Source organism: Vanacampus margaritifer, chromosome 1, assembly GCF_051991255.1.
Source record: "Vanacampus margaritifer isolate UIUO_Vmar chromosome 1, RoL_Vmar_1.0, whole genome shotgun sequence".
Classification (NCBI taxonomy): domain Eukaryota; kingdom Metazoa; phylum Chordata; class Actinopteri; order Syngnathiformes; family Syngnathidae; genus Vanacampus; species Vanacampus margaritifer.
Genome location: NC_135432.1, coordinates 31,629,154 through 31,655,565, shown reverse-complemented (window position 1 = coordinate 31,655,565; position 26,412 = coordinate 31,629,154). Strand labels below are relative to the sequence as shown.

Below are 26,412 nucleotides of genomic sequence, written 5' to 3'. Positions count from 1 at the left end.
GCCGGAGGTGCGCTCATAATATACATGCACATGTTACTAATTTTCCTCTTACAGCCCAAGCTAAAGTTAGCTCTCACAGTAGGGATATGCCACTTCCATATACTTTCTATACACCAATTAACTAAGAGTTAGGTCTTTGAAGTTAGCTAGTGTTATCAGTGTGTAATCAGCAAAGCACAAATAGCAACTTTAGGTGAGAATTTCAGCAAAAAGTTACAGAGAAAAAAAACAAAAAAACAACTGACACTAGTAGGTGATTTCCGGGATAGTGAATGTTTAAGGCTCACTGTACTGCTCAAAAGTTTTTCCCTGTTTTTGCCTGTTGTCATTTTGCATGGTCCTTTCTTTCCTTTATCGAATTTGCTTATTACACTAAGATACTTGAGCAATGCAAGTACTGCTAATTGCATTTGCTGCAACCCCATCAGAAAGTATAAATAAATAAATAACATAACATATTGTGCAAAGCCCTGTCCAAAACATCTTACATGAAATTGTCAGGCACTATAGGAAACATTTTGTCAAAGATTCTTATTGGTTTTAAATGACTGAATGAATCTGATACAAGCAGCGAGTGGTTAAAAAAAAAATGTTTTAGTGATTAATGTTTTTGATGGAGAACACAGATAAGATTTGAAAAGGTATCGGAACAAATCCCAAGATCTCTCTCAGAGATGCTGTTCTTATCCATAATCCTCATCACAAGTAACTAATGAAAAAACACCGGCTATCTGTAAATCATATCAGTACATTTATATAGTCTTGAAAAAGCATTAAATTTTACTTAGTGGCTACTCAGTATTATCTTTCTTCATCTTTAACTTTTGATCAACTTTGTCATTCAGCCAGCCTCATTTGTCATTACACACTAAGCAAACTCTCAGGAAAGTGAATGTTTGAAACTGCAGTTATGAAGTTGTATAGCTAATAAGCATCTCTACAATGGTGACAATGCACACAAGGTTATACAGATGTCCATGATGACGAAATGTTTTGCCAGAGATTTAGCAGCAGCTGCGTACAGCTTAACAGTTGAACATATTATTCAGGTTATCCAAGGCTTCTGGGACATAATACATGTAAAGAGTAAAGAGCACTTCGACTGACTTGCACGTTTTAAAATAAAATCAATTAAAAGGAAAAATTACTAACAATTCTTAAAATAAATCACAAAATTTTTCACATTGTGAACAGCTAAGGTGTTAATCTACTAATTAAAAGGCATTTCAGTCATAAATGGTCAAATAAAAAGCTTATTGTAAAGTTATTTTTGGGGGAAAAAAAGGTTCCATATTGTGGCTTTAACTAAATGAAAAGAAAAAAAACAATCGATGTGTGATCACAAAATATAAAATCTCAACCATCTTGCATTAGATTTTCCCCACAATCACTAGATCGTATTCCACTGGCTTAGTTGAGATTTTACAGCATCCATTATGATCTACCTAGCACTTACCGACAAGGTAACACTCTCTGTAACTTTCATGTGAATTGCACACATTCATATGAATTACATCCAGTTCCTGGAGGAAATGATGGGCCTTAGCACACAAAATTGCAGCACTCTGGTACATGCAGATCAAAACTAATTTCAACATTCTCAGAAAGACTCCTGTTCACACCATAAAAATCATGTAGATTATGCAGAAAACATTTGCATTGTCATTTTTCCTCCAGGCGAGGACGTGGACTCTTTGCTAAAATGCTAAAATAGGCTAAGCCTTAAGGTCCAGAAGAAAGAAGGACGACACGTCCGTCACATTGTGACATGCTTCCTGTTGCATCTCCAAAATAAAAGTCAGTATACATTTCAGCTGTCAAGACTTTTATTATGACAAGGTCCGACAACAACAGTGCCTCTAACTGTGCGCAAATGACATTTTCAGAGCTAGTCACCGCACAATGTCTTGTAAGCTTACTTCGAGCCTTGAATCTAATAAATAAATTGTAACGCAACACATTTCTCATACAATAACGATAACTGCGTTTCAAATATGGGGAAAATAATTAGTTACATTAGTCCGTTTATGAAAAAAACAAGGGAGTTACCTAACGGCGTTAGTTTAAACGCTGTTATTCCCAACACTGATCATAACCAATCAAATGAGTGCTTCCCAGCCAGGAGCATGAGAGCACATTGTCATTGAAGCACAGATGACTGATGTAAACAAAACTCTTACTACTCTGAATATTATTCTTGTTCAGTGTTTGCCTGTTTAAAACGGACTAACGTAAAGTCACTCCAGCTTTTTAAATATTAAAAGAAGAAAGGAAGGTTTATTCTATATATTTGATTCTTACAAAAACAGACCAGCCATTTCCGATGATGTCTGGTAATCTTTTTCACTATCCACACGGTGTAAAAAGCTGCATAATGTACTCCCCTCCTCTCCAGCCTCCAACTGCTGTAATTAGAAATTCGAAGGAGTGGCGGCTACAATTTAGGGATGGCGGGCCGCCGCTCCTGATTGAATAGAACGGAATCACTGATATTATCTCAGAAATGAGAACTTTTACTCCTCACTAACATTACACCTCACTTCCAGTTTTACATATGTAAATAAGGACATTAAGAGAACAATATCATGTTTAACATTTGCATTACATTTACACCAGCTTCAATATAAGCTCAAAGTGCTCTTGAATATTTTTGTAGGATGTGACTAAATAAAAGAGTTTCAATAATGCAATGTAGCCTCTGGCTTTTCTCCACCCTGGAACCTATTTATATTGTTATTGAGGTTTTACAGAAACCACCAAGGGTGAAAATGAGAAGTCATGTTTTGAATATTTGTGTGGTTAGGTTTAATATTAAGCAATGCAGTAAACATTTTGTGAAGAATGCAATCTTTCACCTCTGTTGCGAATACCGCATAATGTATGCCCTCAAGAGGAACATTGTTGCTAAATACGTATTTTTATTGCTGCACACTGTCTCAGTTTTCTGGGACTTAGAACCTCCTTTTTTTTCCAGTTGTGTCTGTTTGACTGTGAACAGATGGTCCATCCTTTGTGTTCATGTTCACATTTTCATAATTTGTGCTATTATAATATTTCAAGCAAACCAAAATAAGAAAGTAAATCACAAGCTCTCTGAGGGTCACTATTCGTTTGAAACATTTGTTTGCCTCTGACAAAGGGAGAGCACTATTGTGAAATTTATCACAATAATATGCAAATAATGCTTTGTTCACTTAGTGACCTACCGTGCCAAGGGTGTTGCTACAATTATAGGGGATGAAGGTAGAAAAATGTGTCACAAAGTAAAATGGTGTGAGTGAGCTGTGATAGAAGAGATAAACATCTAAAAAAGACAGGACATTATTAAATACAATATATGACAAATGATGTGTAGATGTTCAAAATACAGAGAAGGTGTGAAAGAGGAGGGAGGGGTGCCTTTCCAGTTTGATCTGCATAAGCAGGATTTAGTTTAATATGGTCCCCCCAAAAAAATTTTCATTTTAATATGTGACTAAATCTTTTTGTGGCATTTTTATTTTATGATCTGTCCTTGCACAATACATGATGAGCTGTACTGAGAGGCCATGCAGATCTATTCATTCAAGATGAAGGTTGGAACATTTTCGTGATTATTTTTCAATCGGGATGTCTCATCAGACAGCTGAAGTGGAAATACGTTTCTGGATGGTAATAACCACAGTTATGTTCTACTCAGTTTAAGGACTGTAGTCTGTCATCATCCCGGTGTCCAAACAGTCTGGCTGGAACTCAGAGCCAATCGCCTGGCACCAGAACCCGAGCTATACCAAGGAGGTTCAAACGGGGTAGTTCCCTCGGGCAGAGCCGAACACTCGTGGCTTAACGACCCCAAAGTACTGGCTCTAATATCTGATCAAGAACCATCTGTTGAGGCGACTAGAGAATAGGCACGCTCCCAGTACCCCTTCCTGCTGACTGACCTCTCCAAGGAGAGCCCGATGGGATAGCTGTTAGCCGGCTATTAGATTCATTCTGATTCCAATTCTACAGTAAATGCAGAAAAATTTGCATTACAGTAATCCAAATATGCACTTAACTCAATTATTTCAATATAAAATAATGGGAAAAATACATATGAACGTAAAATTCAGGGTTGTTTAATCCAGTGGTTTTTGACCTGGGTTTGATCGGATCCCAGGGGTTCGGTGAGTCTCAGGGGTTGAGCGGAGGTCAAGACACACACCCGACTCAAACGATTTGTGATGATATACCCCGCTTGGCCATTATCGGCTGCAGGTGATCATGCTACATTGCTTGGCCTATCTGTGCTTCAGGAAATTTGGGGCACTCAGTAGTCGATTTATTGTAATCCCTTCATGCTAACTATGTTGGGCAAAAAAACAAAGTGGTGGGACAAATATGTGCACTATGAATTCACATGTATAGCAGAACATATGGCGTCTCACAGGGTTCAATTCTGGGCCCTCTGCTGTTTTCATTTTATCTGCTCCCCTTGGGTTCCTTCTTAAGAAAACAGCTTTGGTGCTTTATAAGTATAAAGTTGAGCTGAGTGATGGGAGTCAGCGTCCTAACTAGGAAGGTAACATGATATGATAAATATTACGATATGAACCTCATGCTACAATAATTAGCATGATATTGTGGGGGAGGTTGTGGATATAAAAAAGCTCATGAAAAAAAAGAGCTTGCATTGGCAAAATTAAAAGCACAGTACTGTATTGTGTTTTGTACATAATAACAGCAGTGACGGAGAAATATGCGTTTTCATTTCATGTCATTTCACATGTCAATGCAACGTGGTCCTATTGGCTCAGTGGTGCCAAGTATCGTAGTATATGGAGTTGACAAATGTTGTGTTTGGCTGAAGCGGGCCAAAAATGATTTTTGTTTGTTTGTTTGTTTTTATGGAAATGTTCAAAATTATTTGCTGGTTTGGACAGATTTATAGGAGTGATAACTGCTGTAGTGACCAAAACATTCCTAATTAAAATTAAACTGCACTAATAAACTAACCACCAGAGGGAAAACAACCTTGCCTTTTTAACAGATGTGCTGCTTTTAATATAGTGATATGATGACGACGATATTGCTGTTATCGTTACATCCCTAGTCCTAACTGCAGGATTTGCAATGCCAAGTTGAGCAATTCAAGTCCAGCAGAACTAGCTATCTAGCAAAACTAAAGCAACCCTTCCTTAAACTGCATGGAAATTGGGAATACAACAACACAACACTTTATTTAATTTTTCAATAAAGGGTTTGATGAATGTGCATAGGAAAATGGTGGGGTTCAGTACCTCCCATAAAAGTTTAATCAAAGTAAGACCCCATCGTTTTAAAATATGACACAAGTGACCTACAGTATGTCGACCTGGGGTCAATTTTTAAGTCAATAAATATCATTAATAATCAGTATACAGATTATTATATTTTAGTTTTCTATTATATTTTTACATCTAATATTTATAATGCAAATCAACACATCAAAATGCCGAATCAGTGGCAGTTGGCTCGTGGCTCTGCTCAATTATGTCTTCGCTCTCCAACTTTGGCCCCCGCCTCAGTCAGCAAGAATTCAGTCAGAGACGAGTGCTTTATGCTGAATATCCATTTGTGTAACGTTCATCAGTTAAAGGCTTATCAGACAAATCACTGCTGCCTTTATTTCAAACATGATGATGAAGATGATGCCATTATTGCCGTTGAGCAGTGTTGGCGTTACACTGAAACGAATGTCAAAAGTGATTTATTGTGAATTAAAGTACACACATGCATCCCGTAATTAAAAGTGTAACAAAAGTGCACTTCTCTTGAAGTTTGATTCGCTCGTACAAAGAGTTTCTGCTCCTCGTTGTGTCACATAGGGCCATTTGCCAGCCGTCGATAACAGTTGGCTAATGGGTAATGTGCCACACAAGACTGATGCTGCACTTGCTGTTTTCATTTTGCTGCTGTAGTGCAGTAATTAATCCAGCTGAAACCTTTGTGCACACAAAATAAATGCTTTCCATTTTCATTAATAGACAACTCATTAGTATATAATGAGCAAGATGACGGCATTCCCTGAGCATAAGGTAACCCAAGTGTGTGTTGCTTTCCTCGGGTTGTACAAATATACACCTTGTTTGCCTCCATGGAAACAGCACTGCTTTGCAAAAAAACACTTCCATGCAAATATTGGAATTTGCTCTTCGATAAAGTCGATTTTGGAATGTGGTTTTGTTAACCCGAAAGACTTCCCTTTTGGACACTGATTATCACAAGTCACTCTCATTCAATAAACACTGACAAGTCAAATGGTACTGGCTAAATGCAGTAACAAGCTGCCTTTCTCTGTCTTTGCTTACAGTTTGCATCAGTGACACCAGTGTGTTGCTGAGGGGCCGGGCTGGACTGACCATCTGGCATTAGGGCAAACCCCCAGTGGGCCTGCATCTTCTGTATACCCTAAGAGACCGGCCCAGAAATTAGAGGGAGCAACCCATTAATCCATTTACAATATAGACAGCAAACATCAACATCAGTGTCTGAATAAAAAAAAAAAAAAATCTAAAACTAGTTTGAATAAAAAGTGCACACCCGTCAACAGGGCTGGACTGGCACAAAATATTGGCCCTGGCATTTTGACATAGGCCCAATAGCCTGACCCGGCCCGACTCCTGAGCACCTCTGACTACCACGTAGCTTTGACTTAAGCACCACTTGTGTGCAAATGTTAAAAAATAGTTTCCGTAGTTTGAAACATGCCTGTTGCATTGTTCTTATCAACAATGGATCCTCTTCCTAGGGTAGCCCGTCAATACGACAATGACGTCCATAGCTCCAGATGTAGTAATGATAAGATAAGTATGGATTATTGGCCCTAATTGTGAACACGCTGATGGCTGCAGATGCCAAAAATAGATGCACACCGCTTCCCACAAGTGGGACAGGGAATCCCATCACCGGGAGGATGGAGACCTCGTGCCAGGAGCTCGCGCCTGCGCTGCCGGCGATCCTCACGCTTATTGGTGCGGCTGGCCTCAAAGTGCCGCACACCCTCGTGGCAGGTTTTGCGCCAGAGGGCCCGGTTGGCTGCGAGGGCCTCCAGGTGGTCTGGCGGCATGCCAAATTTTTCAGGACTGCTTTCAGGTGGTCTTTAAATCATTTCCGTTGGTGGCCTATGGGACGGTGACCAGAGCTCAATTTTCCATAGAGCAACCTACGGGGCAGCCGAGACTCGAGCATCCGGATGATGTGCCCAACCCTTCAGAGCTGGCGCTGGATGATGGTGGCCTCGATGCACAGACATCCTGATCTTGCTAGAACATCAACACGAGGGATGCGATCCACCCAAGTAAAACCTAGAATACGCTGAAGGCATCGGATGTGGAAGGCCTCCAGCCTCCGGAAGTGGGTTCTGTACAGAGTCCAGGCTTCACAGCCATAGAGTAGGGTGGACTGGCAGACAGCCCGGTGGACGGCCACTTTTGTAGTTGTTGTAAGGTTCTTGTTTGAGAAGAGTCGGGAAGCCAGTTGCCCAAAGGCGCACGAGACTAGGTGGACCCGGTTCTGGATTTCCTCCTCGAGACTACAAGAAGAGAAGAGTACACTTCCAAGGTAGTCAAATCTGTCTACACAATTTAGGTCGTCTACTCCTGCGAAGAAGGAAGAATGGGAGGGGCGATCGCCACGTGCTGTGCACTGGCATAGTACCTTGGTCTTCCGAGTGTTGACAACGAGACCACGTTGGGAGTAAGTGTCCACCTTGGTGTTGAGAGCATGCTGGAGACCTAGGTCGGTGTGGGAAACAAACGCTTCGTCATCGTCATACTGCAGATCAAAGATGGTGAAGGTGGTACACTTAGTCTTTGCTTGAAGTCTTCTCAGGTTGAACACACTGCCACATCAAGACGACTTCTCACGGAGATAGCGTCCTGTTATCTTGACCGTTAAATGGAATGCCATGACGGGCATGGTTGATTGAGTCCATGGGGATTGTGGAACAAGCAATGTTTGGGCTTCCTTTTCTAGGCCCGTCCTCGAGAGAGGCGAGCAGTGCGATCCTAAATAGGGCTGCTCGGTCAGGTTTTTTTTACAATTCCGGTTCCGTGTTCGATTCTGCTTAACAATTTGATTCTTTATCGATTCTCTAATTTATTTATTTTTTCCAGAAAAAAAAATAGCATCCACTTTTTTATGTCTTAGTTGTATCTGTAAACAAGAGACATGTTTAAAAGTAACATGGCCTTACAAACCTAACAGTGAAGTTTTAAGGTCCACATTCGAGGACTTAATGGGCTGCCATGGGGTCCCCAGAAAAAAAAGAAAAGAAAGAAAGAAAAAATATTTGAAAATAAATACAACTACATTTGTTTTAAATCATCTTCTGTAGAAATTTACAAATTACAACCTAGATTAATTTGTGACAATAATGTCCAACTCCAGTAACATTTTAACACTAAGATAAACTTTGAGCACTCACGCACACGGAAATGTTGCGCGACTTGCACGCGTAGTGACGTCATCGTCCCACACAAAACCGATAAGGCAATCGTTAGCAAAAACGACAAATGATGCCAAGGAATTGAAACAGCCACGTGGGTAGCTGCCGAGGAGAACCACTGTTCCGGCCTGGTCCCAAACGACCATCTTGCCCATGTCGCCTACCTGCAGGAGGATGACTAGAGGCTACTAGCTGCATTCAGAGCCTGCCCTCGTTGCCAACCCCCTATCACCGCAGGGTTTGAGAAAGAGAATGAGGTGAGATGATGGATGCTAGACAAAACCTGCGCGATGAAGGGATTAAGGTGACAGTGGCAATCATTGATGCCACCGAACTTGGCCCCGCATCAGCTGGAATCCGATAGCATGTAAACAACCAGGACGACTGGCAGCTGGGAAGTGTTGCAGTGACATGCCAGGATTCACTGTAATCGGTGAACTGCCTAATGCTCAGCCACAGAGCAGGTTTTCTGTCAGGGTTTGCCTTCCCTTAGCCTTTGGCATAATGCCTTCCCGCAAGGCAGTAGGACCATGGTTGGGGGGTATGCTGGTTTAGGCGCCAGCAGCCCGCCTACGCCCTTCTCCCTTAGCTAAGGCAGGGTTCACAACGTGCACGTGGAGATATTGGGTGGGAGAGGCTATAAGTGACGCTATGACTTTCAAAGCATTTTATAGAAGGTACAGTGCCCTTCTGTACACCCACCTCGGGTCTCCACCACCCCCTTTAGAACCCCTATAACAATGAGTGGATAAAGAGTAGCTACATTATTATTTTTTTCTTTCATGTGCAAAGACCAATCTAGGCTTCAGGCTTTCTTCTGATTACCGTATATACTATGTCTGCTTTTTTCCAGAGGTTAACAACCAAAGCAGACACCTGGAACATCTAAATTTCAAGACACGTTCAAAAAGTTCATTTATAGCCACTCTTCTTTTTAAGTTGAGAATTCGTAGCAAACAAACAAATACAAATGTGAGAATGCTAATCTACATTTAAATATGAGCAAACTATCTTTACAGACAAGTCAAGTGAACGTCAGGGTTGGTCAATGATGAAAACTGATTCCCAGAAGACAAAATAGACAAACATTGGCAACTTCTAAGAAATATTGCCACTAATCATCACTGCTAGTGATTATGACTCATCACATGACAAGATAAAATCTCCTCTTGTGCAACTTCCTATGTTTTCCTTTACATACAAGTTGAAAGAAAACATCATTAGTGGCAAAGGAGAGATGGCTTGTTTGCTGTTTTTTTTATGTGCATGTTTTGACAGATGGTAAGCATGTAAAATGGGGGAAACAAGGGCTGACACTAACCTGTGCTGATTATAGTAGTCTTTTAGTTTAGTACAAACAAAGTGTCCTGTAAAACACAACACTGTGTTCTATACTGTGTTCTATTATTTGATAGCTTCACTGTAAAAGTGTGAAGGAGCCAGATTTATATGACAGATGGAGTGCCACAAATCCATCTTGGGTCATTAGTTGTGTGGTCGTTCACATTGTTGACTATCACGTAGGTGGTGTGTGAGTGAATTCAATAAGGGGTTGTAGCTGGGATCTCAGCTGACTTAGGTTCCAGCTCCAGAATGGATTCATCCATTTTTCCAATCCTCACAAATATGTTTTGGCTTGTCAAAAACAAGAGGACCAATCACTGTCCATGGCAATCAACGTTACAGTGGGCGACACTGGACAAGTTTCATCGTTATCAGTGAAAAGTTTAAAGGGATAAAAAGAAGTGCTTGATTATAATTAGCTCACTAATGAGCTGATGCTGTTGTACCACTGTGAACTTTGGTTTAACCGGTCTCTCACTAATAGGCTTGATGCTTATTACAGTATCTTTTCAAAATAAAAGTGAGAGCTGCTGGCTTTGTGCAAGCACCAACAAGGACTTTTTAGTTTTGGACCTCCGTAATCCACTCCAAACGGTCTCCATGCGGCTGTCACTCAGCAATGATATGGGCTGGCTGTACTTGGAGCATTTGATTATACACCCAATGAAGACACACATTTTACTATTCCATCTATGTAACTAGACATTTGCAATTTCGAGGAATTGCGTTTCAAGGGTGAATGGCTGAATAAAAAAAATTTGAAGCATGTGGAAATTTGATTGATTTGGAATAATATGAAATGAGATGGAATGGTGTGAAATGGCACTGAATGAGCTGTGATGAATTTGGAGTGGTTTTAATCGATCAATATACAGGGACATTGGAGTTGAGTATGTAAATATTTGGAATTTCGAGTAATAAATGAAATGGCTTGAATGATCTGCACATCTTGAAGTCTGAATACTTTTAATTATATTGATGGAGGAGCAAATAATGTAGAATATGTCCTAATATTGGCAATTATGCAGTAAAAAAATGGTAATTTTTGGTATGTGTAAAATGTTGGCATGTTGAAAATTGTTCATAAGGTGAATTAAATGAGCAGAATGATTTCAGTTTAAAATGGGAACTGTCTGAATCCGTTATTTTAAATGTGCCAGTAAAAAATGAGTGGTAAATAACAAGTAAAGGGGATAATTTGGCCTCAATTGGAATGAAGGGGTAATTTTTAGGTGAAAAATGTTGAAGTATGGGGAAACGATGGATTTTTGGAATAAAAAAAATTGAAACCCTGTGGCGTGAATTTTTTGAATATGTTGAAATTAGAATGATGTGAATTGGATACATTATGTGGAAGAAGAAGTGTGTCAAAAAAGTTGCAAGAATAAAATATAGAAATAAGAAAAATAAAATAAGATTAATGTGTGAGGCCTTCAGCCTTCACACAATACAAAAGAGGAATACCATAATTAGTGCAATTGCAAAAAGACTGTTCATGTTTAAATGTGATATTTCCTTGTTTATTAGCTTTCTTTGTGTCAAATCAGTCAGATTATCACTTGGTTAATTTATGTTATTTTAATGAGTCATGAATATTGTAAATGTCTAGATGAATAACAACTGATGAGCTATCTGAACAAACAAATATGACTAAAGCTTTGTACAAATATGCTGTTTGACTTAATTAGAGATTATATTGGCCTGATTCATGTTCTAAACACAAAAACAGTCAGGCTATTTTTATTCTTCTTAGTTTCCAAATTACGTAAAAACTTTTCCGTCCTCGGGCATGCTGAAACGTTATTTGGCTTGCATGCATCCTTTGGGATGTGGAAACCTGCGCTGGCATATGGCCTACTTTACATAATACTCCAAGCCACAAGGGTACTGCCGTGGGCACACAGGCAAATCAGGACGTCACTCACACATTCACTTCAAATTACGCTTTAAATCCATTCACTTTATGCTGCTCATATAGCTGTGAAGTGTGGCACCTTCACCATGACGCCACAACCAGGAACTAAGAAGAGAAGTGTTTTCAGGGCATGGCAATGACATGACATTTCCTCACATTTTTTTTCCACAAATGGAGTGACTGCATAGGATTTGGCCTTGTTTGCCATTTTTGGCCACAGTTGGATACCGTGGCTCTGACTGGCCCATCTGGCCAGCTAACGTTTTTGTGAAAGGCAGGACAGATGACAACCATTCACAAAGACGGACAATTTAGAGTCTTCAATAATATTAACATGCATTTAAAAAAATAAAAATAAAAATACAGGAGGAAGCCAGAGCAAGTGGAGTAAACCTATGCAAAACATGGAGGGAACACTCCACACAGATAGCTTAGATTCAAACCCCAAACTTCAGAATGGTGATAAGCCCCCTGTACCACTCATTCACCGTGCTCTCATATTCAGTATTTTAAGGGTGGCGAAAGACTGAAGGTCTGGTTTAGAGGAGGGGAAATGATTTTTTTTTTGTGTGATAAGATTGGCTTTGCTTTTTTCTGACTAATGATTTGAACCCTTTTCTTGAAATCCGATTAGGAATGCATAACTTGAGGACATTTGAAAATCAGACTATGTACAAACCCACTGTTACACCTCATAATCTGACCATGTTAAAAATCATCAGTCCTATTCCATACTAAACTGCATTGATAAGCACAGATTCTCACAATGGACACCATATTCACTGTAGCAAAGTTTTGTAGTATGCCATACCTAACCTAGTACACTACAAATCAACAAGCCCTCCAACACAATACGACCATATTGGTCGTTTTGCCATGCACCAAAATACAACCAAGTGTTACCTATTGTAGTTTAGCGACCTGCAATTATTTTTGTATTATTTTTAGTGTTTTTTAGTGTTGACGTGTGCCAATTTGTCGCCGGTTGGGGTTAGTATCAGGCTTTCAGTGAGCTTGCACACATTATGTCTTTACATGGGACACTAATAGGTTGGTGTTAGGAAGAGGCTGAGGTTGTAGTATGATTCACCTTACAAAACACTTAGTCAACACAAAAATGATTACTGGCCTGTTAGCTCAGCTGGATAGACATTCATCTTCCGCCCACACGACCAGGGTTCAGGTCCCAGTAACTACACTTATGGTTCACTTTACTATTTTTTTTAGAAATTGACATGGTCGATAGGTAATACGTAACACTTATGTAATTCGGCACATTTCAAAACGACCGATGTGGTCGTATTTAATTGGAGGACTGTTTCCCACAAATACCATCCTGATGTACTGTAGATCCCCTGATTTCATGGCTGTGGCCCTTTGTTCAATTCACCAAATACAAACAATATTCCTCGTTCTATTTCTCTTTGCTTATGAAATCTTTGTCAAACCTTTTTGTCCACAATGCATGCACAAACACGTCTGAAAGTCTTCTAAACACTCAAATCTCGATATTATATTCGAATAGCATGCTAAATGTACTGTTCATTATTTTTTGCCTTCCCTTAGTTGTTTTTTAGAAGAAAAAAAAACCCCATAATACTCTGTATTGTAAAAACAGAGCAGCAGTGCATTATTGTGTACCCAGGAGCACATCCTGTGGGCTGGAAAGGGATTGTGTGCTTTGAAAAAGAGTCTAAAATGCTTTCCGAAAGGATTTGATTTGCTCTGTCTCAGTGCTCTTCAGCAGTGACCAAGGGCGCATGGGGTGAATTGTTTAAGAGATAGAGGGTTTCCAGGGGTCGGGCCACCTCGCCTCTCTACTTAAGGCTTCTCTCTTCCAAGTGTTTGCTCACATCCTCCACCTGGTTGAGTCCTTCTGAATATAGAAAAGCTGTTTAGTGTTTTTGTGTGTAGAGTTCTTGCCTGCTGTGTGGTATTATTTTGTCAATGTTTATTCAGTCTCAAAATAACAATAAAAAACAGTCCTTTTATCATCTCTGATATTATTGACTGGATTTTGTGCATATGCTATACAGCATGAGTCATTCATGTGTGTCTTCTCTCTTCTTTCTGCAGGCGCCAGTGTGTCATCACAGAAAGGTAAGAGGACCGTTGGAGTTGCTACCTGTGCTGCCATGTTTATTTTTTCTATCACCACAAAGTTAAGGGACTAAATGCAGGAAGATATTGACCATATGCTTTTCTGACAATGCTTTCTTTCATGGTCACCGTATTGAACTGTTTTGTTTGTTTTAGTCCAGTTACTGAGGTTAAATGCAGGCATGTTCTTTTTCTAGATTTATTACGCACAAGTCAAAGGTCATAACTGTGCAAATTAATTTAGAGTTGCATGCAGTACATGAAGCATTGCTACAGATTCAATGTTTTTGTGACAGGCTGCTCACTCAATACACACAGGCACACACAGACTGTTGTACCTCTCATATATGTGATGATAGGCGATATATGACGCTGTCACACGGGCCTATAAAGGTAAGTGATGTGTGCTGGCCAAGCCTCACTCTGAGGAATGTTAAAGGGCTGGCACAGCATACATCATCCCACCACCACCGCACTCACATATATTTCTGAATGAGAGGAAGATAAATAAGTCCACGCACCATGACAATGAATGAGTGCTCACTTAAATTGGCTTCTGTGCATCCATATCTGGCCTGACTTCTTTTGTCCTTTCAATATGTTGAGGTTGCCTACAGTTGTGTCCAAAATATTTATAAACACTCTTCAAGTCATGCTGTTATTGCTGTGGAGAAAAATATTGTGTTTGTGTTCATACATGACTGACAGACGTGACTTTGACGGGGCCGTCTGGACTGAAGAGAGAGGGACCTTGGGGCAAAGAGTTTGGACATAAACAAATAGATTTGACAAGACTCTGTATGCATATAAATTTGAAATCTGCCTGAGCATGAATGATGGATTTAGTAGAACATTTGTGCCCACAGACTTCTCAATCCATCTCTATTAATCTTTATAGATGTGTGTGTCACAACTGTTAAAAAATCCACATTGCCACTCTTTCCTTGTTGGACTGAAGGGCATGCAGCATTCAGATTGCCAGTAACCTTTCCTTTTGTTCCCACCCATAAGATGATTAATACGAGAGCTTGTTATAACATGACCTTATTCGTTAGTTTTCCCGCATCCCTGCTATGTGCCCCCTCACCATGACATCCCGATCCAACAGCACTGCACGCACTAGCCCACCCTCGCTGCCACATGAACTATATTTATGGCACCTGTGCTGCAAAAACAGTCTCTTTGAGACATCGCTCTAATTTCATTTTGAAAATGCCAGCAATAAATTTATCAAATGGACTGAATCGAATCGGAGTCACACGCGCAGCCATCCGTCACGGGCTGTCCCCTCAGGGGGGCCGTGGGCGTAGTTAAGCCAGCCAAAAAGCTCTGCCAGCAGCAGCAGGAGAAGACATAGTGTTGAGAGAGTTCCTGGTGGGAAGAAAAGCAAATGAATGCACGAGAGGACGAGGATCCGTGAATGCATATGCATGCGTTCTCCGGCAGGCGTGTGGCTGCTTGTGTGTTCATAGAGGTCAGTGTTAATTCTCTAACACGCTCTTGATGGAATGTCAGTAAACCACTTGGAATGTTGACGTGTTAGAAGAGAAATTGATTGAGCACAATCCAAGTTCATTGATTGTTTTGCCTTCAAAATCCCTCCCAATTCATCCGCTACTCTGAGCTTCATCGTCTCTCCTGCCTCAGGTTCACACGCTCTCTGCCCTGCCACTCCCCTCACGTTTCTTACTTTCTCATCCTCTGTACTCCAGTTTGACACCTTTGCCTCACGCTCTAAATGCCTTTGTCCCTGCGCTCCTCCCGTTTCAGCCCTCTTTGTATCCGCCTATCTTTGCTTCTCTCCACTTCACATTTATCAGTGTGCAGGTTAAGCCAGGCATGAGTGAGGGTAAAGAAGCTTAGTGCTAACAGGGCTAATGAAGTCAGAGCGTATAATTCCTCTAACGGGGATCAGTGGCGCTACTCTGTCAAGCCTCACAACAATTAAAGATCAGATGAAACGTGAAACTGAATTTTTTGAGGGGGCAAAAATCAACAATCTGACATGTGAGACTTTCTACTTTATTCTTAAGTGTTTTGTTTTCCTCTTGTTTTCGTATTTATTTATTGGTCTAAATGCCTGCTTAAAGGGATCTTATTTGAAGAGCTCCAGTTTTTTTTATTTTTCTGGCAACTGTTATAATAGTCATATACCAAGAGAAGTTTTATTATTTATTTTCAATTTTCAAAATTTTTTTCAAGGCCGCATATTTATTTTTGCTTAATTTGAGTTTAAAAGAAGACAATGCCTGATAATTAAATGTAACCAGTTAAGAGAATCAAATAAAATGACATTCACTTATTACTTAGCTGTGGTATGTTCCATTTTTGGGGAATCTTCAACATGTCTGAGGGAGGGTGCACTCACGGTCAAAAAGTTTCAGAGGTAAACAAGACCAACTGCATTATATATTACGAAATTAATGGAAGTAGTTTGGAGTTGGAAACTTTCTGTGCCCCAGTGCAAACTGCAAGGTCTACGGCTGGTTAAGTTTGGTGTGGAAGAGCGTTAGAACACCAACCTCAACCTGTTCAAAAACTTTTATGATGCTCTAAAATAGAAGTCATGAGCCAGGTGTTCATATGGCATAGAAATAGCAATCAATCATTTCTTATTCGGTCCTTATACGCCCAGGTGCAAACATTTTAAGACTCTTTTTATTGCAGCGTGAACCAGAACTGTATGCATTTTCAGCATGTGAGTGACAAAGAGAATATTTGGGTTAGGAAGCGAGTGAAAAGCGAAAGGGTGCCTGTGAGAGCCCGGGGTCGTTTTGCTCGATTACGCAGGCAAGCTGATGCTTACTATACCTGTCGGCTTACATCCATACAAGCAAACAATGTTTCTCTCCACCTTCTTTTGTCTGTATTGTCTTTGCACCATTGTTGAAGAGGAAAATATTTGCTCTCAATGTGGAATTGGAATCTTAAGACGTTTAAGACAGCACTCCTGAAAAATGTGAGATGGTTTTGTTAACTTCAATGTACTTCAATGTATTTGATTTTTAACTTTAAAGACAATTCTCAAAAGCTGTAACTTTGTATATTATACAAATATCACATTCAACCTTTGTTTTGTATGATTGCTTTTTAATTGTTTCATTCATACAACTGACCATTTTTATCATCCATTTACTAGGACACAAAATTAAAACAATTTATGTAATTGAAAAAAGCAAACACAATTTGTATTTTGCGAAAATTGGATGCCTTTATCCATACAATTTGTACGGCATGATTTGAACCTAATACACCAACATGTATTGATTGCAACTCTTGTGAACAATACAAAATCCAATTTAAAAGTCTTGCGCTTTAATAATTGTCTGTATAAGTAGATATATAAAAATGGAATATCCTGCTCCATCGCTTTACAGGGTCATCAAATGCACACAAGAGAGAAGCTCACTGAGCTTTTAATTACATCACCTGATTTCATTTGCCTGTGCAGAATCTCTCACCCAGCAGCCATCTCAATGTTAATTATCTTATGACAAAATGACACTGCACTTTCCTCACGCTCTGGTTAAAGGCTGTTTTACACTAAACTTGCTTATGTTGGCGGTCGCTGCAGGGCAGCATTCAAAGGCGACGGCACCCCACTGCAAGCTTGCCCATATTTGGAAGTGCCAGAATAACAGCCTACCAGGTAGGCTTTTCGCACTTGTTGGTCTATTGCTGTTATCACTCTGAAATCATTCCTCCAGCCCTTCCCCTATTGGTGGCACCCTTCTGATATCACTACAACACCAATATCATGTTGAACACAAGGCCATAAATCAATAGTGTCATTTGTAGATGAGAGAAATCACGCACGTACCCAACAAGTACATAGCTGTGTGGACTCGTCATTTTAGCCTACAAATACCATGGAAATGTATTGTTTACCATTAAACAAATGAAATGCACTCAGACAGAGGATTCCCTCATTGTGTGTAAAAGCTTATGAGCGATTCCACCAAATTGGCACCGTTTGCGTGCCCAGGCAATTACATGAAAATAATTTTTTATTAAGTCTCCTACAACATATTGTGTTTTAAGCTGTCACAAAAAAAAAAAAATGTTGGACCAAAATACATTTTGAGTTGTTCAATGTGTATCATCAAATTTAGTGCTTAAGGAAAAAATATATTACTTTGAGTTTATTAGAGTGTTACAAAAGTGATTTGGCGGAATGTTAGAGAAATGTAATGACATATACACGTATTGATGTATATACTTTTTTTTAATTGATTTGAGAAAAATCGGATGCATACTCTTTTTTCCTTAATGCATTGCTGAGGAATTGGATTGGGACTCAGTATCATCAATTACTTAAAATCAAAGATTCATACTCGGGTACCCAAAAATTGTGATCCCTAATCAATGACCAAATTCTTCAATGAACCAAAGCTGGGCACTTCCGTTAATCAGCAATTATGACAATGCCTCAGAAAAATACATGGACTGAGCAGCGAGTGAAGCACATTTAAGTCTATCAATCAGAGTGCGTACATATGGTCCCTCTCATTCCGTGTATTTTTGCGAGGCTTTGCGTCATAAAGCATCCGCCGAATATGTGGAAGCACACACCAAAGATGGGCATCATCATAGATGGGAATTGCAGATTATTGGAAGTTCCCAGCTCTGTAATAAACACACAAGACTGTCAGAACATTGGATTGAGTCTCGTGTGTTCGTATTATTATATTATATGCTTGAAATATTCTATTGAACAGCTGAACGAGGACGTGACCTGCACATTCCAGTGTTAGTTTTTTTCTGTCAAATTTTATTTGTTACTGTTTGTCCAGACCTAATTTATTTTCTTAGCCCTCAAGGGTGTCAGAAACAAGAAGGCCTTGCATCTGCCACATGCTAATAAATTGTTTGATTAAATCAAACCTTCAGACATAAATAAGAACGGCAAACTGAGAGAAGAATAAAGACTGGTCTGATCTCTTGGGGAGTTTGGCTGGTGCAACTTTTTTTCATGCGATATACTGTTTATACAGGGTGGGTGATTGCCCTCTTTTCTTTCTCTTCCTCGATTGGAGACATCCCCCCCTCCCCCCACACACACACACACACACAAGAAATGCCCCTAGTGATGTGGTTCCACTCAGATATTGTCTCGATCAATCGATAAATAATCCTCCACAGCAACACCCTCCACCTAGTCACCTCTCGGGATGGAACATAAGGCACCCCTAAGTCAACAAGATAGTAAGGTGCTAAGCCATGTAAACTATTTTGATTAAGAAATAAAATACATTTTCAGGTAAACCGGGGGCTAGTGCAAGTTGGCCATAATAAGGGTAATGTGATCAAATGTTCTAATCCTCTTTAACAGTGTTGCTGCATCATTTTGTACTAACTGCAGGCTTTTATTACTTGACATTAGAAGGCCAGAAAGCAGCAGCACATTGACTAAATCAAGGTAAGATGTATTAAGTGCATGGACAATGGACTCTGCGTCACTCATGGATACAATGGGCCGTAACTAAGCAATAGTGTGGAGATGAAAAAGAAGGGAAGGTTTAATATTGGTCTCAGTGTGCCAATATGGAACCATCCAGCGTCGACTACAAATAAATAAATAAAGAAGTGTCATAATGGCAGCTTTGTTCAGACGTTTAAGAAACTCTCCTGACTGAGGTGATTAGTTGATTGACGCAACTCAGCACAGATTTTGCAATAGTTTTGAAAAAAGTCAGATGGTATATGTTAGCTAGTTGATGCTGTCAGCTGCATACAGTGTGAATATTGTTTCAGTTCTTCTCACTAATGATTTCAGACAAGTGTTGTCTAGTTAACTTGGTTAAAATGAAAAGACAATGTCTGTACATGTCAAAGTGAATTAGCAGTTTATTTTTTCTCCACTTGCGCTCTGCTCCGCTTTTCTGCATTTTTATTTCAAGGCCATTATCATGGTGTTTTAGGTCAGATCAAGGTTGTCTTAGGCTGAGTACACAGCTAAAACCAATTATGTTTTTTTTTTTACAATTTTGTTCCTTCCTGTCCAAGGACGTCAAATGTCTGACTATCTTACAGTATGTTTTGTAAGATTGAATTTGATCGGATTCAAAACTGGACTCTGGCTGGGCCACTTAAGCAACTTTATCCTGTTGGAAGTTAAACCCTTACTCCAGTCTGAGCTCCTGGGCACTCTGGAGTAGGCTTCCAGGATGGCTCTGTACATTGCTGTATTAATCTTTCACTCCCGCCCTCACTAGTCTCCAAGTTCCTACTGCTGAAAAACATCTCCACAGAATGATGATGCCACCACCATTGCTTCATTGGATGCGTTTCAATGACCCCCAGTTTTGCGCTAAAGGCAAGTTGCGCAAAAGCAAGCTAGTAATGGAGACACATGATTTTGGAAAAAATCTCAAATATCGCAAAAAAGTTTTTAGGCTCTCACAAGGTGGTTTTTGAGACATGTCGAAATAGAAGTATTTTGAAAAAGTGTAATGGAAAATCTTTTTATGCATTCCCTGTAGTAATGTGACCCCCGCCCGGTCACGGAGGAAAGGAAGTAGGAAGTATGGGGACGCGCTTTCGCGTCGGAGCTGACTCTTGAGCGGAAAACAAGTAGTTATAAAGACAAAGCAATTAAGCTATAGAGCCAATATGCCGCCGTTCAATGCACATTCCATATCATTGCATGAGAAATGGTCGTTACCCCTGGCAACGAGTAAACGAGCGACATACGGTGCATGTCCTTATTGAAATCCATCCGTCCGCACGCACACACATACAACACCAACACCAAATGCCCGAACCCGCCCGATGAAGTAATTTTACCAACTCCGGGTGTAAACATCATGAGCACCTCCTACAGAACTGCGAGATCTCGCGAGACGGGACATTTTGAGAATTGCGCCTCAATTGTACTTATATTAATATATTAATATTACAATATCGCTTTTATTTTTGTGGAAAAAACTGTATTAGAAATGCAGCTACTGTGGGGATGGTATTCATCAGGTTGTCATGTTTTCTTCCTCATGGTCTGGGAGTCATTTAGGCTCTTTTTGGCAAATTCCAGTGCCATTTACTAAGGAGTGGCTTTCGTCTGGCCACTCTACCATACAAGTCTGATAGGTGGAGTTCTGCAAAGATGGTTGTCCTTCTGGAAGGTTCACCTCTCTCCATAGAGGATGTCTGGAGCTCCAACAGAGTGACCATTGGGTTCTTGGTTACTTTATAGTTCAAGAGCTACAAGGGTTAAATCGGATTCTAAAATATTACATTCCAAAACAAGCTTACAAACATAGGCATCTACACTTAGATAATATGGTCAGCAGGAACCCAACATGGTAGTCTATAAAAGGCTATTCCTTATCCATTATGTGTCAGGGCGAAAATTATGCATCAATATAGAATGCCTCTTTGGGAACGCCACTTTGTCCCAAATGAATGATTTGAAATGGAGAAAGGGGATTTACCCATTTACAAGAGATAACAGTGCTAAACACGCTGTTAAAGTACAGATATGGGACAAATTCAACAAACTCACGTTAGCACTTAATTTCAATTTAGGAGACTTAAGACACTCAAGAGAAACCTGGACAACAACTTGGAGTAGCAATGCTGCGCAATTTTCCAGTTGGCTCGTTTACTCTGTAGAGACACATCGCACCGAGGAAGCGAGGTAGGCCCAGATGGTATATCCTCAGCTAATTCTTAGCGCACAAACCTCTACCAGCCATTAATAATTCATGTGGAAATATTTGAAGAGTAAACTGCACAGACCATTATAATATAGACTGGCACAATGGCACAAGGGTATGAATACAATACGCAGCTTAACTGCACATACAGAGGGCCTGTAGCCACTACAGAAAGATGGCTGTGGTCTCTATGGAAATGTGATGCTCATTAGGAGAAAGTAGAATTTACGCACAGCCATTGCCACTATCACCTGGCACATTACCATAGAATTGATGCTAAAGATAACAGTGGCGAGAGGTAATTAGCGTGACAGCTGGTGCAGGGATGTGTTGCATTTGTTTGACTGATCTTTTGTCAGTGTTGTTGTTGTGCTCTCCAGACAACTCAGAGATTTGCCTTCTCATTTAGCGACTAAACGCTCAAAGCTTAAATGCTAAAGATGATCACGCTCCATAAGTCAATACCTCCCAGCCCGACTATCCTTTATATTAAGTATTATCCAATATTTTGCACATTTCAGTCGTGTTTACTGCATGCCAGGTTTTATTGTTTTGCGTGTCCTTGTTCAAAGTCTGCCTGTGATATTAAACCGCACAACTATTTGAAAATTAACTTCTGGAGTGACCGGCAATCCAACAACTGCGGGAATTTTAGTCATCTGCTGATGGTTGAATATGTGTATTAGAAAGCCATTCTGTACTTCTGCTCCACTGTTGCAAAACAGTGGAGATAATTAACATAATTATCCTCACATTGGGTTTCATTTTTTAAACTATAGAGGTGCTTGCAGTTTTTGGGACTGTTCCCACATCAGTATTGCATAACAGTGTTAGCTTCTGAAATTCAACAGTTGATGACTTGGTGGAGTTGTTGGTGGTGCAAGGAATATGGAGGATGTTGAGTTTGGTAATATGTCCATTTCCCACAGCTTTAGTATATTCTTAAAATTGTTTACAAAATATGACAAAAGATAGACAACACAGTTCATCTTGTTGAAGTGAGTGTGAACATTACATCAAAATGCACAATTAGCAATATCAAATGTATCATTTTAAAACCTTAGTGAGGGAAATAGTGAGAGAAAGAGTATTTGAGGGCATTTTAAATTTCTTTGCATCTCGTTATGTGTTCACCCGAGTATGTAATGACACATTGGCGTGTAGGTGGATATGAGTATGCTCTCTATATGTTTTAATGCACATTAACTAAGTGGTGCAATATATATATATTCAGGAGTGTGTGTGTATTATTTATTTTAATTATCTCTCTCTATTCTGTTGTTTTTCTCACTGTAAACTACTGCTGCACTTCTTATTTAATTTTGATTTTATCTCTTTCTATTCTGTTGTTTTTTCCTTACTGTAAACTGCAGCTGGACGGAGTCCAGGAAAAAGTTCCCCACGGGGAAAATAAAAGTATATTGTATCGTATCGTATCGTATCGTATCGTAATGCTGTTGTTGCTGCTAGCATCCACTGGGCATTTCTCATCTATGCTTCCAACCAGAGGAAGGCAATTAGAGCCATCAAGTGGTGTCTGGGAAGCAGAGAATACCTAAGAAACTGCAGGGAGGCGAAACAGAAGGATTGGACTGGCTCCATCTTCATCTCTCTCTGTGCTGCCTGCAGGTAGCTAGGATAAGAAGACTCTGGGAGAGGGACTGGATGTTTTTTTATCCCATTAAAAGGCTGTTATCAGTGTTCCTTGGGAGCTGCGATTTGAGGTACAATGGCTCTGTTGCGTCTCCCAATGTCTTCTGTTGCAGTCAAATTTGTCGTAACTACTACAAATAATTCATTTTTTCCAAGACTGACCTGATCTAATTTGCCTAACCTCAATTGTTTATACAAGTTTGCCATATAGTCATATAATATTTATGGTGTGATAATAAAAGCACGGCATACTTATTAATTTAAACATTTTGATCCTGAGCTCTACCTTGTTTGCATCACATCACATGGCAATTATATCAATTAGCTGCACTGTAGAAATTAGCTGAGTCGCTATTTTAGTGTGGTCATATGAGCATTAACACTAAATCTCTGAGGATTCTCTGATCCTCTCCGCCCTACCAGAGTTAAGCCAAATGGCCAATTGGAATGTGCATGAGTGTGACATGTTCATGAAGATTCTCAGTCAGATCTCGGGTGCGATCATCCCGTGTCACTCTTTTTCTTGCCCAAGTTGCAGTTTTGAGTTTAAGAGCAAGGCATACACTGATAAGAAGAGGAGGGATCCGTGCATAATTTTTGGGGGATGTAAACAACTTCCAAAAAGATGTTCTCACCATTTATTTCATTCATTTAATCAATCATGGCTGCTAAAAGAGCCAACAGGTGCTTCAGATTATGAATGGAGCCAAAAGCCAAATGCAATTTTCATTCAATTGAAGTCTAAACAGCACTCGGGAAATACGATGTGCAATTTGTGTTATAGTTGAAATTTTAACTATCTTTCCGCATCTTGATAATCAGCAATGATTGATAGTAAGTGAGTACACTACATTTACTCCATTACAGTTATTCAAGTTATATTTTGGATAAATTGTGCTTATAGAGAACTGTAGTTTTAATTCAACATACTTGTTACTTTCACTTGAGTATTTAGTCCCCTCAAAAAGTATTTAAATGGAAAGGTCCATTCCTTTGTTTTTGATGTATACTGAAGATATTTGGGTTTCAAATCAAAAGATGAATATCAGACACAAGTTCAGAATTCCAGCCTATATTTCATGCTATTTACATATGGATGTGTTAAACAATTCAGGACAACGCACCTTTTGTTTGAAGTCACCCATTTCTAGAGTGAGTATTGGAACATATATTTACGGTAACTTAGTAATTAATATTTTTTATTTGGTAGTATAACCAATACTTGCAATAACTGCATCAAGTCTGTGACCCATTCAAACTGTTGCATTCTTTATTTGAAATGCATTTCTAGGCCTATACGGCAGCCTCTTTCAGTTTTTGTTTATTTCTGTGTGTTCATTTATTTTGATGTGGGATTCATCTGCAACACAATGTTTGTGTTTGTGTGAATGTCCTCCACATTTTTTTAATTTAACGATAATGTTTAAAGAGTTCTTAACACATATTGCTAGACTGATGGTCTGATTATTCTTGTATGCAGGTTAATAAAGTTAAATGCTATTTAGATCATTGAACAGTAAATACAGGCAATTCCGAAATCTAATTTACTGAATGGATGAACTTCAATGCACCACTGTGCATTGTGAATGTTCCACGACAAACAAATAAATAAATAAACAAACGTAGGGCATAGTAGGGATTGCACGCCTCTCAGGCCTTCCCACTGGGTGTAATTATCATACACTGTTGCTGCAGCCTTCCACACTAATGCCACACTTGCCAAGGATGCTTGACTATGCTTTAGGGCTTTCTTACAAAAAATAGGTTTTATATTTTGTATGACATCATTATTTCCTTATGTGTCATGTTTGGGTTCTGTTTTCCTTATGTGTCTCCCTTGGTCTTGTTTAAGTGTCATCCTGTCCTTCCTCGTGTGAACCAATCAGTGCCCTCAGCCACTTGTGTCTTGCCCCAGGTGTGTCTTGTTGTGTCATTAGCGTCTGTCTGTGTGTTTAGTCTCCTGTCTCCCCTCTGTCTGTGTTGGTTCATTGTCTTTTCCTCATGTCATGCTGCCCGTTTTTGCCTTGTTGTCACACCCATGCCATGCCCTGTCGTCATAATTTCCTTACTTCGCAGTGTTCCTGTTTGGTTTGTGTTTTTGGATATTGTTGATTTTGTTGTTCCGCCAAGTACCTTGTTTGCCTTTTTCTTGATTAAATCCCCTTTTTAACTGCATCCTTGCCTCGCTGCTTTTGCTCCCTGCATTTGGGTCCTCCACCAAACCGCACCCTTCTGACATTATGGATGTTTACTTTTGTGTATTTTATTTTTTATTAAGTGGTATAGTTTGGTTTAAAATGTAATTTTGTCCTCTGTATGATTCCTCTTTTTTCTATCACCAGAGTTGTTGTTACTTTTTAGTAAAATGCTTGATTGTTTAATTACTGTAAGACCTGCGTTTGTCTGACTGTGGATGTGTCATTAGAGTGGAAAGTAATATTTTGGGTCCCTGGTGTGTAATAAGTAATCGTTTTCTTTCGGCTTGTCCCGTCAGGGGTAGCCATCGCGCATGATCTTTTTTCACCCACCCTCCTCTTAACACCAAATGCGCCCATATCTTCCCTCTCTACAGATATCTACCTTCCGTCAAGAGAGCTCAAGTTTAGTTTTCTTGTTAAGCAGCTGCAACTACATCATCCCCTTATGAATATACACATCTTTCCATATCTGTCTGGCCCAACCTGTATAGATACAGAGGTTATATAAGGACATTAAAAAGTATCTATCCCAATGTATTTGTGTTTGGAGAAAGAACCTCAGTAACATTTCCTAGCCTCTTTTTCACAGCCATTACTGCCACCCAGGAACATTATTTGATTTCCTGTTCATTCTTCCCATATCCATCTGCCCGGTCCTGTTTTTCCACCTTCTCTACACTGGGTCTGCCAAGTCCCTGAGCACTAGGAGACACTGATGCGTGTCGCGATCAACAGTACTCATGGGTAATGTATAGATCATTCGTCCTCTAGACAGGTATGTAATAGAGGCAGGAGGACCAAGGAGAAAAAGAACAGCAGGAAATCTCTTGAGGTATGAGAATCGATTTCATTGGGAATCACCGGAGCAGAGAAGCAGAACCACTCGCTGTCTTTCTTTGAGGCACTCTTCCTTTCCTCACTTTTCTTTTTTCCTGTCTCTATTCTTGTTCAGTCTTCATTCTGCGCCAACTGCTTGCTCATGTTCATGAGCAAAAGCTGCATCAGAATAATCCCTACACAAATTAGACCGCAAAATTTATTATTTAAGGCAGCGTCTTCTTTTTGGTTCCAGCGTCGGTTTGGTCAGCTCCAGGGCGG

At 39.8% G+C, this 26,412-nt stretch overlaps 1 protein-coding gene across 2 annotated transcripts in view; it reads left to right on the top strand.

Annotated features, from left to right (window-relative positions):
• The window catches only part of LOC144037061 (cadherin-4-like), a 253,718-nt gene that overhangs the window by 90,205 nt on the left and 137,101 nt on the right, over window positions 1-26,412 (top strand). For both annotated transcript variants that reach the window (XM_077548199.1, XM_077548204.1), the window contains exon 3: window positions 13,785-13,808. In XM_077548199.1, the coding sequence (XP_077404325.1) occupies window positions 13,785-13,808 (24 nt within the window). The remainder of the gene's footprint in view (window positions 1-13,784; window positions 13,809-26,412) is intronic.